The sequence below is a fragment of the Aquarana catesbeiana genome, linkage group LG08, assembly GCF_042186555.1.
Source record: "Aquarana catesbeiana isolate 2022-GZ linkage group LG08, ASM4218655v1, whole genome shotgun sequence".
Taxonomy (NCBI): Eukaryota; Metazoa; Chordata; class Amphibia; order Anura; family Ranidae; genus Aquarana; species Aquarana catesbeiana.
In genome coordinates this window covers 74,783,660-74,801,736 of record NC_133331.1, presented here as the reverse complement: position 1 = coordinate 74,801,736, position 18,077 = coordinate 74,783,660, and the positions used below count along the sequence as shown (strand labels likewise).

The following is an 18,077-nucleotide window of genomic DNA, read 5'->3' as shown; positions in this document are numbered from 1 at the left end:
GATTTGGACCAGTGCACAAAGCAAGGTCCATGAAGACGCGATGAGCGAGTTTGGGGTGGAGGAAGTTGACTGGCCTGTACAGAATCCTGACACAACCCAATAGAACACCTTTGGGATGAATTAGAGCGGAAACTGCGAGCCAGGCCTTCTCGTCCAACATCAGTGCCTGACCTTACAAATGTGCTTCTGGATGAATGTTCAAACGTTCCCATAGAACAGGGATGTGCAATTAGCGGACCTCCAGCTGTTGCAGAACTACAAGTCCAATGAGGCATAGCAAGACTGACAGCCACAAGCATGACACTCAGAGGCAGAGGCATGATGGGACTAGTAGTTTTGCAACAGCTGGAGGTCCGCTAATTGCATATCACTGCCATAGACACTCCTAAACTTTGTGGTCAGCCTTCTTAGAAGATTTAAAGAAGTCCAGCCTGAGCTAGTTTGGCTGGGCTTCTCCTATCACAGGAATTAGTTTTGCACTCCTGTGACCAGTTTTCAGCAGAGCGGACTGAAGTCTACTCTGCTGACGTCACAGGAATCAATCTATGCACTGCGTCATCCTGACTCTGGATCCGCCAGGTGCTTGGACTGATGGATGTCTCAGCCTCTCAGCGAGCTGCTGAGACGGCAGCTCCCCGCCCCTCCACAGCTTAACTCTCGGTCGCTAGGTTCTCAATGCAGAGACGCCGGGGTCCGATGCTGCATCCACCTTGGCAAGTATGAAACTGCAAAAAAAACAGATTCCCAAACTTCTCTTTTAAAGCCGTTATAGCTGCAACCATACGGACCAAGACTGGGATGTCATTAAAGTTCATGTGCGAGTAAAGGCAGGTGTCCCAAAACTTTTAGTAATATAGTATATATGGGAAAATTTAATCGGGCCCTAGCATTGTCCAGTATCTTTAGGGCTCATTCACACCACATGCATCGAGTGGTCTTGAGCAGCATTGAAAAGAAAAAAGTAAACTGCGTGATTCAACTAACAAGGCATTGCACTGGTATGACACAATTACGGAGCATACCATGTTCAGGCTTCTTAGCTGAGCCACATTTTTATTATCCCCCAACTTCTCCCCCTTAAGCTGCAAAAGCAGTGGCTGGGGGTGTAAACATGCTGCGGCCATGATGCTTTCTTCACGGTAGGAGCAGGCATTATACCCTGCCTCATTGACCTGCATTTCACGGGTGCTATGCTTTACAGGCTCTCAAGAAAGAAAAAATGCACTTATTTATTTTTCTAAAGTTTAAAATATCCTTTAATGCAAGCAAAATCTGTGGATAATGGCCCCAATAGCGGCAGGTCTTTGTTCTTGGACAGTAGTTTTCTCCATTGGATGTTTTGGTGAGGCAGCTGCCTATGGCTAGTCCTTAAGAAACCTACCAGTCTACCCTTCAACCCAAGCAGGGCATCTCTATTATCCAAGGTCAATAACAAATTAGCGCTAGTAAAAACGGCTGTAGTGTGCAGACCATTAAATAGATATCTTGTGGACGGGGCCACCTTCCCCACATGTGGGATACCTCTCCGCTCGTGTACACATTCACCAATGCGTGGGGTCAGGCAGGGCCATGTTCATGTGAAAGTCAACATTAAGGCATTAAGATAAGCCGTTCATTAAGATGAGCCGTACACTTTATGCAGTAGTGCAGTATACAGAGTCCCTCTGAAACATTCTGTCCCATGTTGCTACACACCTTTGCTCCATGAATGTTGCATTTTGGAGGGACACTGCGGAGCCTTTGCCCTCTTCACCAGTCCAGTGTACCTCTGCCACCTCACTCCCAGTGACAGAATGGGATACCACTGTGCACTAGCACGAACTTCATGAGTGCACATAATTGACTCCTTCAGCTCTCCTGTACCACGTGGCTGGATATGTGGGGTTTCCGTACCATGGGTTGGGTCCTGATTGCTTCGGGAACTGACCCCTAGGGAGGGAGTCAGAGCACCAACCCCCTTGGTACCAGAGGACCCCTCACTCATGCCGGGTACTACTCCTAGCTCGCTGCTGTTCCTCCCACGGCTACTATTCTTCTACTCAACTCTCCTGCTGAGTGACCCTTTATGCCGGCCTTCATCCTGTACCTAGTATGTGCTGTACAGGCCTTGTTGTAATGATACGCCACCATTTACCACCATGCACCCCTTAAAATATCTTCAGACCAGGCTCATAAACAGACAAAGCTTTACCTAACGGCTACAACAGTTGTATCTGTAAACATGCAAGTCCCTAACTGAAGATCCCTTAGCTGCCCAGGCATCCCTTTGCAGGTGGAAGTCCATAGCAGGTAGGTTCCCTTAGGGCGGTGGGGATTGATGGTTACATTTTATGGGACCCTCTGCTTCTTTCCCATAAGATCCCCCCTGCCCAACTTATATGCCAAATAGGGTGCAAGCCTGAAAAACCGGTAGACCCAGTCTTGACCTATCCACACCTGGGCAGCCCATAATCCCTATCCAAGAACGACCCACCATGTAGGCACCTGCCTACAAACTGGTTTCACTTTGCCAATCTAGTTATGGTTACACAAAGATTCTGTTACACATTACAATGGTCAGCTAAGGGTCAGTTGGCTTTACAAATATTCTCACCTTAAGATTTTGGTAGCTGTCACCTTCAGAGTTGCTGCTGACAGGTAAATAGTAGTTCCCTTTGAAGAAGACCAGTTTGTTTGGATCTAGACACTGGGGCTCTGGATCCTCCACATCCAAACCACCGACATTGTAGCCCCCATAGTAGCCATAGGAAAATAAGCCATGGACCTGTTACACAGACATCACATTAGGCTACACAGGATCTAGTCATCCTCTTATGCTTAAAGTTATTAAAAGGTTAACTTACAGCAAAACTGAAGTTTTATGTGGTTGCTGGAATTATTGCAGATATTCCTACCAGAGGTTCCATTTTCACCCAACTGCCATCAAAGTTCAATGAGGACGTCATTCTTACATGGTGAATTACCCATAATTTAGAAGAAACAGATCACTGGGAAAACCAGTTGTGAGAGACTGACTCTTGAAGTTTCATCATAGAGGGGCAAGAACATTAAGGTTTATGGAAACAGCTAAAATCTCTAGGGGAACAAAGTTAGGAAATCTTGAGATTTGAGTATTTGGGACGCACAAGAACCAGGGGCTGACTCAAACCAATAGTTTCTACCTATAACTTATACTTTCGGTGGACTAACCCTTCAACCCCATAGTAAAGCAGCTTTTTTACTTTGGATAGACGTGTTTCACACATACATCTTGTGCTTAATCATAACCAATAATGATTAAGCACAAAATGTATGTGATAAACGTGTCGACGTGACCACAGTTTGGTGTCTTTGGCATTATCTTTGTGAAGCAAATAAAAGGCAAAATCGGAAGTTCTGGATGTGCAGCCATTTCTTTCTTCTTTCCAAGCAAAGTGGCAGAGGGTTGGGACAAACCATTTACCACTGACAGGGGTAAAAGCAAAACAAAAAATATATTAGGGAGGGAAAACTCTGTCCCTGTAAATGCTTAAAAGTAGTGTTGCCTGGAGTTGTGCTTTAATGCGTTACTCAAATCTGTAAAGTTCATCTAACACAACCCCCTGCTGTCCAAAGGTGTCTCTGTTGCTCCTCCATAGGTAGAGGAAACAGCCTAAGACAGGAAGTGCTTGCTGGCAGGATCAACAGGTGAAAATAAAGGAAAAGAAGCCTGATGCAACCACATCTAAATTCTGGTGATCTGCAATACGATACGCTTCAATGACATTCCTAGAATATGTATATGGGGCACCTTGTTTAACCCACCAAAAAATTGGCAATTATGTTTAGCCAGTCTTGTGATACAGGCATCCATGTAGGATCGTAAAAGTAATTTGGAGACCTAACCTTTTTTTCTTACTGCAGTTAAACCCAAAAACAGGAGGGGGAGGACAGAAGGAGATACCAACATATGTAAACGATTTGTAGTGGACCTAAACCAGCACTAATTGTCAGCATACAATAGTAACCCAATACAGTTCAATACAACAAAATACATAAACAGTGGGTATAGAAAAGAATCGCCCCCTTTAAAATAATCACATTTTGTTGCTTTGCAGCCTGAAATGAAGACAGGCAGTTCTTGTTGTGTCCAGCGGCATTTACTAATGCGACTTATAACATCCAAGTAAAAGAACACCAACATGTCAGGAAAAAATAAGATTCAAAAACAGAATCACCGAGTTGGAAAAAGGATCACCACCCCCCCTTATGTCAGTATTTTGTTGAACCATATTTTTCTTAAAATTTCAGACTGTAATCTGTTGGGATATGTCTCTACTAACTTTTCAATGTTTGCCCACTCCTTTTTGTAGAACTGCTCAGTTAAATTTGATGGTGACTGTTTGTGGACTGCAGTCTTCAAGTCATTCCCCAGATTTTCAATGGGATTTAAGTCTGGGCTCTGACTAGGTTATGCAAGCACAGTCACCTTTCTCCTTCAACCACTGTGCTCATTTCTGCTGTGTGCTTTGGGTCATTGTCATGTTGGAAGGTAAATCTTCTTCCCATTGACAACTCGCACAGAGGGCAGCAGATTTTCCTTAAGCATTTAATGGTATTTTGCCCCATCCATTTTCCTTCTATCCTGACAAGTGCTCCAGTCCCTGCTGAAGTGAAACACCCCCATAACAGGATATTAACCCCCTCCACCATAACAGGATATTACCACCTCCATGCTTTACTGTAGGAATAATTTTAATTGGATGGTAAGCTGTATTGGATTTCCACCAGACAGATCGTTTTGGTGTTGAGGCCAAATAATTCAATTTTAGCCTCTTTTGACCAGAACACCTTTTTCCACGTGGCCTCAGAATTTTTAAGGTGCATTTAAAATGGTCAGAGGAGACTGGTGTTGAGGCCAAATAAGTCAATTTTAGTCTCCTCTGAGCACCCTAAAGATTCTGAGGCCACATAGAAAAAAGGTGTTATGGTCAAATGAGACTAAAATTAAAATTTGGCCTCAACACCAAAACGATATGGCTGGTGGAGATCCAATACAGCTCACCATCCAATTAACATCATTCCTACAGTAAAGCATGGAGGTGGCAATATCTTGTTATGTGGGGGGGGGGGGGGGTAATATTCTGTTATGGGGCTTTTCTCTGCAGCAGGGACTGGAGCACTCATCAGGATAGAAGAAAAATGGATGGGATAAAATACCATCAAATTCTTGAGGAAAATCTGCTCTCTGCCAGAAAGTTGTCAATAACAAGGTGGATTACCTTCCAACATGACAATGACCCAAAGCACACAGCAAACATTACCACACAGTGGATGAGCCCTGGTTCACATTAATGCGATTTGACATGTCAAATTGCATGCCAAATCGGCGGCAATTGCAGCGTCCGAATCGACACCGCACCAATTTCCAAAAGTACTATTGGCGATTTTGGGGTGCGATTTCCATTAACATCTGTGCAGAAACCCGCCCAGATGTCTCTGAAATCGCCCCCAAAATCGGGGCTGACATGCTGGAACGAAGTTGTGTGAGTTCAGCTGAACTCGCATGATTTCATTCCTGCAGTCAGTGTGAACCAGGGCTGAAGGAGAAAAAAGGGGAATGTCCTTGCATGGCTAGTCAGAGCACAGACTTAAACCCCATTAAAAATGTGTGGACTGCACTGTTCAAGTCATTCCACAAACGGTCATCAAATTTAACTGAACTTGGACAGTTCTGCAAAGAAGAACGGGCAAATATTGCAAAGTCTAGATGTGCAAAGTTAGTAAAGACAAAACAGACTAAAGGCTGGAATTAAAGCGAAATGTGGCTCAACAAAATACTGACACAAGGGGAGGGGGGGGGGGGGGGGTGTTCCTTGATTAGAAAATTAGAGACACTTTTACTTGGATGTTATAAGTTGCATTAGTAAATAAAGCTGGATAAAACAAAAACGGTCTGTCTTCATGTCAGGCTGCAAAGCAACAAAATTTTAATATTTTAAGGGGAGGGGGGTTGGAGATTTTCTATACCCACTCTAATTGGGGCCAAACAGCTAGTATAAAGTTCCTGCTTTACAGTTCCAGCTATCGGTGGTACAGCTAGTTTGGCTATGGAATGGCTTACATACTTTCTAGTATCCAAAGAGAAACACAAGGGTGCTTGTTGTGTCCAACTTATGTATTGTATTGAACGGTCAGGTTGCCTTTGATTGATATATGCCAAAATCTGTTGGCTATCGGCCACTACCAAAAACGCATGTGATTTGGTCATGCCCTCCTGTTTCAGGCTAGTTAATTCACTCCTAGGCTAGACTGCCTGTTTCCTTTCAGGTTCCCTCAGTCTGTTATTACTTCATAGAGACAGGACTTGGTAAAGTCATAGTCTTCTTACACATTAAAAGATAAACAATCCCTCTGTACTGCGGATTAGCTGAAGTAAAATTGTGGATGATTCAGTTTTTGTCCTATTGAGTTAAGCTGCCTGTCGATTGGTGCCAAGTCAGAAGGTGATCATACTGTCTGGGCAAACTGGGTCTATGGAATTACTGTATGTCAATGTATAAAGCAATATTTGATACTGAAAAGTACTAAGATAGCCACGTCTTAAAACCGGTTAGCAGTCAGAAAAAGCCAAATCCATGCATATGTTTCTCTACTAGAGACTGCAAATTATTTAACCCTACTTTACCCGAATATAAAATATGAAGTAGTAGCCTCTCATTCACTACCACTGGAATTACTAATTTAGCAGCTGAAATTTATATTTAAAAATCACCCAGCCTCCTCCAATTAAACTAGCAGTGATCAGACCATCCATGACTTACATTTTCAGGTGAAAACCGCTCGTAACTGTTAAGTAATAAGAGGCTGGAGTCAATCACTCGGAGCCCACAAATGGATTCTGGACTGGCTGAGAGTATAACATCGACAATGGATCCCGGCATTCCCTTTTCTGCTGAGAAAGCCATGTCAACCTACGTGGCAAGGAGCATAAGAAAAGTTACTGAAAAAAGAAAAAAAGTTAGATATTTTTCATTTAACAAAATTACAAAAACTCAGTAATCAACTTTGTGCAGCACTAACAAAGGTTAATAAGTGTTTTACAACTTGTAACCAATTCTAAATCATAAAATATTAAATCGTGCAAATACAAATATACCAATCAAAAAAAGTACAAAGTCCTTGGGTTCAAAAAACAAAAGTAACAATCCACCATGTGAAAAAACTCTTCAATGTGGAAGAGTGTTCATGTGATGGATTACTACATTTGCACTTTTTTTGGAATACAAGGACTGGAGTAAAATACATTTGTTTACTTTTAATATATTTACACGATTGTTTGAGGTTTATGAAGATTTGAAACTTGGTGACAAATTGTAGCACATTTTTAGTGGTTTAAAGCGTTTTATTACATTTTGTAAGAGTAGTTTTGTCATTAGCGCTGCACAAAGTTAGATTGAGTTTTGTAGACATGTGCATGATGTAAAATTAAAAAAAAAAAAAAAAAAAAGGGTTTTGTTTATCTAGTTATTCAGATTTGTTAAAATTCGGTTGATTCATTCAATTCGTAGTCAGAATTTGTTTTATGTCTTTTTTTTAGAATAAAATTTACCATTTTTTCCAATTCGAAATATTTGAATCGATAAATTTCTAATCGAAAATAAGATTTTTTTTGTTTCCATTTCAATGCGGCAAAGTGAAGTCTTCGTCAAAATGATTATAATGACTTAAAATCACCTCTGGCTTAACAAAAACAGCATTATTTTGAAATTGTACACTAATAGTACACAGTCTTTGATTTCAGAAATACGCTAATAGTTCGAATTTGAACGTAATTCGATGTAAAAGTTGATTCAAATTTCAATCCAAATTTCAGAAATTGGGACAAATTTTGTTTTGTTATTCAGAGCATTCAGTAAAAACGTTCATACTGTAATTCGGGCTTTTGGATATATTCTCCGAATAATATATATTTATAGTGTATTTTTTTATTACACACTTTTAATAGATCAGTTAATATATTATTAGTACTGATGGAAAATAAGCATTAATAATAGCAATATAAACTTTCTATAAATTGTTAATTTGTTGTTTTTTTTATTTCATACTATTTATTTTAAAAAAAAGTAAGTGATCCTAAATCAACAATTATAAAGCTACAGCAAGTAAATTTAGCGGAGGTTCCACCCATCCTGCACTTCACTATAAAAAAGGCGAGGGAGTCACTCACTAACCAATAAAGAGGAGGAGGTGGTGCAGGAGTAGGAAAACAATTGCCAGCAAAGACAGTAAAGGAGATAAAGCAAAAAAAAAAAAAAAAAACACATTACTTTGTTTTTGAAGCACTTCTCTATGTTCAGACTGAGTGTCTCAACAAGCAGCTCTCCATTCAAGATGCAGTATATAACCAGGTTGCCATTGGGTGCCATGTCCACAGTCACAGGGAGGTTGATGGTAATAGAGCCATTCCTTGCTGTAAGAAGAAACAACATTCCACATCAATATATTACACCGGCTATCATGGCGATAAAGGGCACCATATCAAATAGAGACTACATATTTGATATTACAACACAATATTACAGCAAATGCAGTGCCTGTGCACAAATGATTGTAATTTCTTTATATTTACAGAATACTCTGGGTTTTTGAAGGTGCCACATATCACACAAGAGTGTAACATTGTCAATTTTTATTAAGTGATACTGTAAAATGTAACTGTACATTCCATATATTTAAAACCATCCCATGTATATCCGCGTGATCTCATTCATATTAGTTGATTCGTCTCAACATGTTTTGCCAACCACTGGCTTCTTCAGCAGATTAACAGCTACAGCACAGCTCTCACATTCTGGGAGGAAGTCTATGGACATCCTCCCAGAACCACGCGCATTGGGTGCGATCTGTGACTGTTGTGTCCTTAGGACACAGCGGATCACAGCAGCCCTTTACCATGCGATCAGCTGTGTCCAATCACAGCCGATCACATGTAAACAGACTAAAGTCCCAACCCTTCATTTAGTTTCTTATCAGAACCAGGGATGGAGGTAACCTTGAGCTTTTTGGTCAAGGACCTCATTTAAAGTCCCACAGCCTCTCTTTTTTATACTTTGATGTTAGGGATGGAGGCATGCACACATAGATGGTTCACTCTGCCACACTTAGTTTTGTGACAGATACGTTTCTTTTGTATGTTTTAGAATCCTACATTATTGTGGGTCAATGCATATGTTAGTTTTCCCATCTATGTAATACATATAGTCTGTCATTTTTTACATTCCTGAATTATGGTTTCATTCACACAATCCTGCTAGGTGCAGTTTTTCATGGGAGATTGGCCGTCATTGCCTTGGTGGGGCTGTGTCCTGCCAATTTGGGAGCTGCGATGCGTACCTAGGGTCCGCCCCCTCCCTCAGTCACTGGCCGAAGGCTCGGGCTGACACCCCGCTGCGCATCGGCGTCACGCACCAGGCACCTGACCCATTGCGTCCATTAGTTGGACATCATGACGCAGGCGCTTTGTGTACATCCATGTGGCGGAGGGTTTTGGCGCCAAGCATCGGGCGAACCCTGCCCTGCTATTGGTGTCCTCTCTTCCCCTCCTACCAGCCCGTGTGACGTTGGCGGCACACTATTTGCTGGAGTGGAGCACTAAACGCATCACGGGAACAGAATTTGCTTTTGTTTGACACGGGTTACACATGCACGCCAGCTCCTCACATATCCAGACTTCAGGTAACCTCCTTGGCAGGTGGAACTGCCCTTTGCCCTTTTTCTACCCCCCCATTTTTCCCATTCCTTCTCCACTCATCTCATAATCTTTCACATCGCATTTTAGCACACGTACCATCTAATTTCCATGCTGTTGGGGCAGAACCATCCCCTTTCACCATGGATTTTATAATGGGAACTCACATGCATTTTCAATACACATTCACTCATTTACAGTCACTTTTTTATTTTTCCTCAGATGTTTGGGACAATCAATCCCATATCACCATGGATGGTTTGGTGATGGTCCAATCCCATTGCATCAGCACTATATATTTTTTCTGTTCCTGGATGCCATGCCTTTATATGCCGCCTCAGCTCCCATGCTGTCTGTTGACCCTGGCCCACCATGGGTGATCCCTGACACACCCAAGTTCCATGAGTGGTTCTGTAAGTATGGGTGGATGTTATACCACTTCCCCTTAACTTAACCCATATGCTTTGTGCAATCAGTCTGACCCAATACTTATTTTTATAAGCTTTTGGCCACATTTGCTCCTGATGAGTGGTTACCAACCACGAAACGCATTGAGCTACTGATGCTATACCCACGCATCTTTTATTCACAGCAACATCCAGATATGTGCAACATTGTGCCTATCTATGGCCAGACTAGATACTTACTTTTTATCATGTTATTATTCGTTTAAGCTACTTATATTGAACCATCATGTGATATTGTGCCTTTGCATGTACGTATAAGTATTGACTCTATATGTATATATATGGAATCTATTATAAGACTCAGAGCTGTGCGTCTTGGTTTGGTTTTTATTTATTATTATATGGAATAAATTTGATACAAACAATTTTTGATTTTTATTGTGCATGCTTCATTGAGTTTCTTACATGTAAACAGACTTGCCGTTTATCGGCAGTCCTTTCCTCATGAGTTGTCACAGCCTGAGGAAAGGAGAGCCGGTAAATGATAATTCTGACAGGGCACATTTACACTTCTAATCAGTGTCGCCATCATCAGCGCCCATCAGTGTCGCCATCATCAACACAGAAAAGTTACTTTGCACAATTTGATAACTAGGAAACTCTCCCCCCCGCCGCCCCCCCCCCCCCCAAAAAAAAAAAAAAAAAAAAAAAAAAAAAAAAAAAAAAAACTTTTCGGTCTTTTTAAAATTTGTTTAGCAAAAATAAAAAACCCAGTGGTGATTAAATACCACCAAATAGAAATTTTACACATCCTACTCACCAGACCGATCAGACACCCATGACAGATGTCAGATAGGCAGAGATGTGTATAAAGATATATTCACCAATGCAAGCAACCCTCACCGATAAAATAGCCAAACGAAGATGAGGATCATAAATCAAGGAAAGAACTCCTCAGTGCAACTTGTAGCCAGTTTATATAAAAAAGTAGTAACTTACATATCAATATCCTTTAAAAAGCGCATATAAACGAAGCAGGCACGCCAGATCGCGTTCCACCTGAGCTCCAGTACAAAGGCAGAAGTGACGCTTCACGCTCTATGCAACACAATGCGTTTCATCAGCAACATCTGATATCAGGATCACATGACCCCTGATGCCGTCAGACGTTGCTGATGAAACACGTCGATTGCAAAGTGAACGATACGTCGCTTTCACCTTTGTACTGGAACGCAGGTGGAATGCGATCTGGCATGCCTGCTTCGTTTTATGCACTTTTTAAAAGGATATTGATATGCAAGTTACTACTTTAAACAGTATTCTTTTGGAAAAGAGGGAGCGCTTCACATATTTTTAATTTCATTCTGGTGAATAGGATGTTTGCCTAAACCAGTGGAAGACGGCACATTTTTCTTCATTGAATTTGTATTCGTCACTGCCCACATAATTGAAGATACATTGGCGGTGGTTTATGGACTTGTTGACATTGTTTATTTTGTTATATTGTTAATTGTTTTTGTCACATGTAAATGAGCGCGGTATGAATTTATTTTTTCACTTTGACCATTGGTTATACTATGGGCTGCTCTTTATTGAAAACTATATTAAATTTTACATTATATTCATTCATTATTGATTGTTTGATCCAGGGTGCGCAGCTCATAGGTTTCACTTTTTTGTTAGAAATTTTACACACACGCTAGATTTTTTTTTTTTTCAGTCAGGATGAAATCCTGAAGGAATACAATTCAAACAATCACAAATTCATATGGGAAGCTGATGGAAGGAATCTCACCAAAAGATAAAACCAAACGGCACTGGATATGTTAAATGAAGAATGCTTCCAAGCATCACCCACAGGAAGTATTATTCTTCAATAACATACTCTCTGCGGTTTTGGTTTTCTCCTCATTTCAGTAATATCTCCTGATGAAGCCAGTGATTGGCGAATTATGTTGAGATGAATCAACTACATGAATGAGAACACACAGATATGCATGGGATGGTTTTAAATATATTAAATGTGCAGTTTATATTTCATCAATAAAAAATTTCAGTTTTATACTTCACACTTGTGGCACCTTCAAAATCACAAGGCATTTACTAAATATGAAGAAACAGCATTCGTTCATACACAGGCACCACATTTGCTGTAATATCACACACCTCCAAGTATTCTTAGACGTCTAATCTATTGTCCTTAGCCTGCACAAAATTCCTTTCTTGCTGCTGTGATCTGACTGATCTGTTATGCCTCGTTTCCACCGAGCGGATCGGTTCGGGTCGGAACGGTTTGGAAGGCCTAGAATGGTCTGGCCTATTCAGGCGAGCATTTCCACTGCAAGTCGGACTGACAGGGGCCATACGTGGGTTTAGAAAAAATGCCTAGCATGGCGTCACACGTCCACCAATCAGTGGAATGTATCATAGCTCCACCCTAACCGAACCGTACCATTTTCTATGGCCCCACATCTGAAGCAGGACCCTGAATGATGCAGTTCGGTTGTATGGGCCGCTTTCATAATGGAAACACTCAAAATAGTGTACCGTACTGAACCGCTCAGTGGAAACGAGGTATTAGATGGTAGCGACGCTCATTCTCCATGTTCCCACCCTCTTGCTCATGACATGCAACTATGACCTATGGGATTAGTAGTGTGCATAACTACAACCAATATCATATGTGCACTGCAAGTGAATATATATATTCTGTTACTGATTAAACAGTTCGCGTTCAATTAATTGTTTTTAATTCATTAATCGGCCAATTTCAATTAATTACAACGCACATACAGATCCAACTAGTTTTAGCTGATCTCCTTGCATTGCAACTCTGCATTAGTCAGTGGTAAATGTGGTATAAACTATATACAATCACCAGACACTAGTTAGTTTCCACAATCCATGACTTAACTTCAAAGTTCACACAAATATGTTTTAAATTCAAACTGTAGCAAGCGCCGCCGTCATGGCAACAGCAGAAGCCGATCCACACTGCAAAATATCACAGCTCATCAGCCTCTAAGGACAACAATGTTAAAAACGGAGGTTATCAAATTTGCCTACACTTAGCTCACTGAATGATCCCAGGTAACCACATCCATATTTACCATCACTATCCAGTGACGTCACGGACATCGACGTCACCGGACTCCTTCCTCCTTCCCTTCGTTAGCAGACAGAGGCACTTGGGAAAGGGGGGAGTCCGGTGACGTCTGTCTGACGTCACTGGATCTCCGACGGAACTCCCGGAAGCCGGCGGAGAGGCGAGTACCAAAAAGAATTTATCGATCAAAAAAAAATTTACGATAAATCGAGGAATTCATTTTTAATTTCCCCAGCACATACATACAATTTTTTAAGAAAAAAATTTTATGAAAAACTGATTACAGAGACACTAGGGATACATTAGATTTTTTTTGGTGTCATTTTAAGATTTACAACATACATAAAATACTTACAGTTGGTCAAATCAACATCTTGCTGACCATTATAAACAATTTTTGATTTTGCCATGACCTAAAAAATAAAAAAAGGGGGGGGGGGGAAGAGAAGGAGACATTAAACCTGTAATCAATAACAAAAAAATATAAATATATAGCAATAGAAGCGATTAACCATGCAAAAAGAGAAACGCTTTTCGCTGCCACTGCTTTTTTTGCACATGTTAAAAATCATATTCGGCCTTAAAATTAGTTAAACCCTCCCAAACATTGCATGTGTTATCAAAGCAGAGTTACTTTTTTAGGGCACACAATATTTGGACAATGATTTAATGATTTATCAAATGCAACTTTACAGAAAAATATTAAAATCTTTAATTAATTAATTTTTTTTTAAATGTAAAAGATGAGATTGTACGGAGCAAAAGCGATACCAAACATGTCAAGCCTTAAATCAAAACGTTATCCATAACAACTTGATAAAATAATGTTCTTTAGCAAGAAACATACATTCTACATTAATAATGCTGCCAAAAGTCTCCCTCCACCCATCCTCACTACATTCTATAGGGGAACCATTGAAAGCGTGCCGACCAGCTGTATCATCGTCTGGTATGGGAACTGCAGTTCTGCTGACCACAAGACCCTGCAGCGGCTAGTGAAGACACCTGAAAAGATTATTGGTCTCTCTCCCCTCCATCCTGGACATTTTCTATACATGATGCTCCAGCAAAGCTACCAGTATCGTGAGGGATCCTACCCATTCCTCCCACAGTCTTTCAGCTCTTGCCATCAGGTAGAAGGTACAGGAGTATCAAAACCAGGACTGTCAGACTGCTCAACAGTTTTTTTTCCCCCAGGTTGTGAGAGCCCTCAACTCCAATCCTCTGAAACCTTTCCTACAACCTATAAATTGTGACCAGGAACGTCTCACGTCCCCTCCTTTTTAATCTTGAATATGCACTAGACACTTTTATAAACACTTGCTGCTACAAAGACTTTTAGAAACATAGTATATGTACAGTTACGTAGTTCCCAGATGTGTATAGGTTTTTTTTATTGGTGTTTTTACTCTTTGTATATTTATAATTATGTTTAATTTGTATGTAGCACCGTGGCCCTGTGAGATACAACATTTCGTTCTACTGTATGTTCTTACGTGTAGTAGAATGACAATACAGTTTCACTTGACAATTAGTATGTGCTGTAAATTGCCCCCAGCATTGCTCCTGTTTCTTGCTGGAGGCAGCCATTTTGCTGAAGCCCAAATCCCCTAAACAGCAAGTCATAAAGCGGAACTAAATCCATCGTCTTAAAGTGCAACTTTAGTCAGAAAATTAAGTCTTGCTAGATCACTTCTGGCTGGCCTGTTTTCAGGTATAAGTATATAAAACAAATTAAATAAAAAAGTGCCTATATTTAAAATCCAGTAAAATACAGTCTCACCCTGCTCTGCACATGCTCAGTTGCGCTCTATTGTTAGGCACTTCTGCGTTTGTAGAGGCCAATCTGTTCGATGGTTTTAGTTCTGCTTTATAAATGTACTGCTGTTCAGGGGCTCTGGGAGTCAGCAAAATGGCTGCCACCAGCAACAAGTAACAGGAACAATGCTGGAGGCAATTTATAGCACAAACTAATTTTGGTAGCATAATTATTATTGTAGAATGCATGTTCCTTGCTAAAGAACATGATTTTTCTATCAAGTTATTATGGGTAAAGTTCCACTTTAATAAAATTAATGTATGTTGGTGGTTAATTTAAGGGGGGTGAGGTGGGCAGCTTCAATAAAACAAAAAAATAGTTTAAAATGCGCAGTCTTCGGAAAAGGTTAAACAGCTGTTTAATCTGTACAATAGCACAAACATTGTTGCAAATTTCCAAATTATAACAAGACGAAGGGGTTCATTTCCTGTTCCCAGCATACTCACTAGATAATAGACTGTGACTGTATTTGCTCCTTCTGCGACACCGTCCCGGCTGATGGTATACTGCACCTCAATATTCTGGTTCTGTCCACAGCTCAACTCTTTTTTGGGGCTTTTCGCCTGCAGGAAACTACCCGATCGGGAGTAAAAACGGTAAACGGTGCGTTCAGACGATGGATAGTCTGTGTCCCTCCATTGGGCATAGTAACACTGGTCAGGGTTCTTATAACTGACCTGTAGAAGCAGAAATAAGGTTTAGAAGCCGTAAGAAAAAAAATAAAAGGTCATATCCAAAATTTGCACATAAGGGTACAGCGTTTAAATTTTTTTGCTAAAGCAGGGGTCTCCAAACTTTCAAAGCAAAGGGCCAGTTTACTGTCCTTCAGGCTTTTATTTTTTTGCTAAAGGCCGAATTAAAAAAACCCAGTGGTGATTAAATGCCACCAAAAGAAAGCACCCATTTGTGTGCGCAAAATGCTAAAAAAAAAAAAAAAAATTTAGTGTTGCATGACCACGCAATTGTCAAAGGGATAGCGCTGAAAATTGGCCTGGGCAGGAAAGGGGTAAAAGTGCCCGGTATTGAAGTAGGTGAACTTTAGGCTCCATGCACACTAGTTTTTTTTAGATGCTCAAAAAAAGATGCTAGAAAAATAGAAAAAAAAAAATGCTGGTTGAAGATTGCTGATAGCGTTTTTGTGCCCATTTGTAGTAACGTTCGTTTTTTTAGCATTTTTTTTTTTACAGGAAAAAAAAAAAAAAAAAAAAAAAAAAAGCTGTTAGGAGCCTTTAGCTTTTTTTCTGCTGGGAAAACACTCCCAGAAACTTTACAAAGACCAGAGTTACACTTACCGGCAACATTGTAAATTGGCCTAGGCTGACAAGGCCCAGGCCTACGGCAACACTTTGCAGGGGGGGTGGCAAAAAAGGGGGGACTGGGGGAATGGCGAGGATGTCCAGTGAACTTACACTTTAATGTCATGCTCACCGACCCCTCTCTCCTGAATCTTCCAAGATGTCTTCCAGCCTGTTGGAATCTTCCAGGACTGGGAGTGATGGGAAAGTCCCAAACCCCTCTCCCCTCCATCATCCTGGAGAATATAGGGAGGACTCAGCACACCTGCAGTCTTCCCCACACCAACCATGGCTGCGGCTAAAGCCAGCTCTCTCATCTGATAGAAGAGACAGACCAGGGAATCCAACAGTGACATGGTGGGTACCTCCAAGAGACGCAGCATCCCCAGCAAGGACAACCGGTCCCTGTGCGAGAGGCACGTCTATGGGGTGTTCACTAAGGTCCTCTTCTGCAGTGGGAGGAAGACGTCGGTCCGGGGAAAAACCAGGTCAGTGCGTGACAGCTACTCACGCTCCATACATCTGTCCCCCATCCACCCTTCCCCTCCATCCCTCCTATTCATTCCTCTATCCATAAATCTGTCCATTTTTCCCATTCATTCACCCCTGCTTCAAGCCATCTATCCATTCATCCTTCCCTTTCTGATGACCATACATTATACAATTAGACTGTACAATCTCCATAAAGCTGACCCAACACAAAATAAAAAAACAAAAATCATATTGGACATTCTCCTTTAGATTTATAAAAAACATGTAATAGGACATAGCTAAACATACTTTCACTCTGTATCCAATCAGGCAGGCCCTTTTACTACACATTTGATGGTAGCTCAAAAGAAGATTATACAATCAGATTGTATAGAATATGGCCAGCTTAAGGCTCACCATGCATGTTACAAAAAGTGAAGCCTAAAGAGGAAGGGGTGTGGTTTACAGATGACAGGATGGGCACCACAAAACCTAAACATACCACTGCTTACCGGTATTGTCTTTTCCAAGAGTCTTTCAGGACAGCCACCTCTGAGAGACCTCAGCTCCTCCCCTCACAGGAAACACCGCCTTGGCTTTGAGATTTAAGACCCTCCTTCCCTGGCAGACCCTCAATCTTTCAGAAATACCTCTGACCAGCAGGGGAGACATAACATGTCATACAACACCTTGAACCCTCTTGACGGTTCCCCTGCCAGGGACTCATGCAGAAACATTTGGGTGGGCAACGGTGCTGTCCTGAAAGACTCCTGGAAAAGACGTTATCCGTAAGCAACTCTGGTTTTCCCTAATCGTCTTTCAGAACAGCCACCTCTGAGGATAAAACGAGCACTTACCCTTAGGGTGGAACCACCGCCTGAAGGACCTTTTTTGCCCAAAAGCCTGATCCTTAGCAGACAACAGGTCCAGCCTGTAGTGCTGGATGAAGCTAGTCAGACTGAACCAAGCTACTGCCCGACAGATCTGCTCTGGCGTAGCACCAGCCCTCTCTGCCTGTGAAGTCGCCATAGCCATAGTAGAGTGTGCCCTGCTTGCTATGTAGGCCTGACTAATGGCCAGATTAAGCCATCTAGCTAGTGAACATTTAGAGGCTTTCAAACCCTTTCTAGCCCCTTAAAGACGAAACAAAGGAATCAGACTTCCTAAATGCCTTCCTACTATGTACTGAAGGACGCATCTGCCAACATCCATTTAATGAAATCGGCATATAACACGCACTTTTTTCCCCTTAAAATCAGGGGAAAATCGT

At 41.3% G+C, this 18,077-nt stretch overlaps 1 protein-coding gene across 1 annotated transcript in view; it reads right to left on the bottom strand.

The window, feature by feature from the left end:
• LOC141105847 (ovostatin-like) overlaps positions 1 to 18,077 on the bottom strand; it is a 175,465-nt gene that overhangs the window by 95,106 nt on the left and 62,282 nt on the right. The window contains exons 12-16 of the mRNA XM_073595980.1: positions 15,488 to 15,718; positions 13,578 to 13,635; positions 8,289 to 8,431; positions 6,783 to 6,932; positions 2,594 to 2,764 (exon numbers count right to left, since the gene is read on the bottom strand). Of these exons, the coding sequence (XP_073452081.1) occupies positions 2,594 to 2,764; positions 6,783 to 6,932; positions 8,289 to 8,431; positions 13,578 to 13,635; positions 15,488 to 15,718 (753 nt within the window). The remainder of the gene's footprint in view (positions 1 to 2,593; positions 2,765 to 6,782; positions 6,933 to 8,288; positions 8,432 to 13,577; positions 13,636 to 15,487; positions 15,719 to 18,077) is intronic.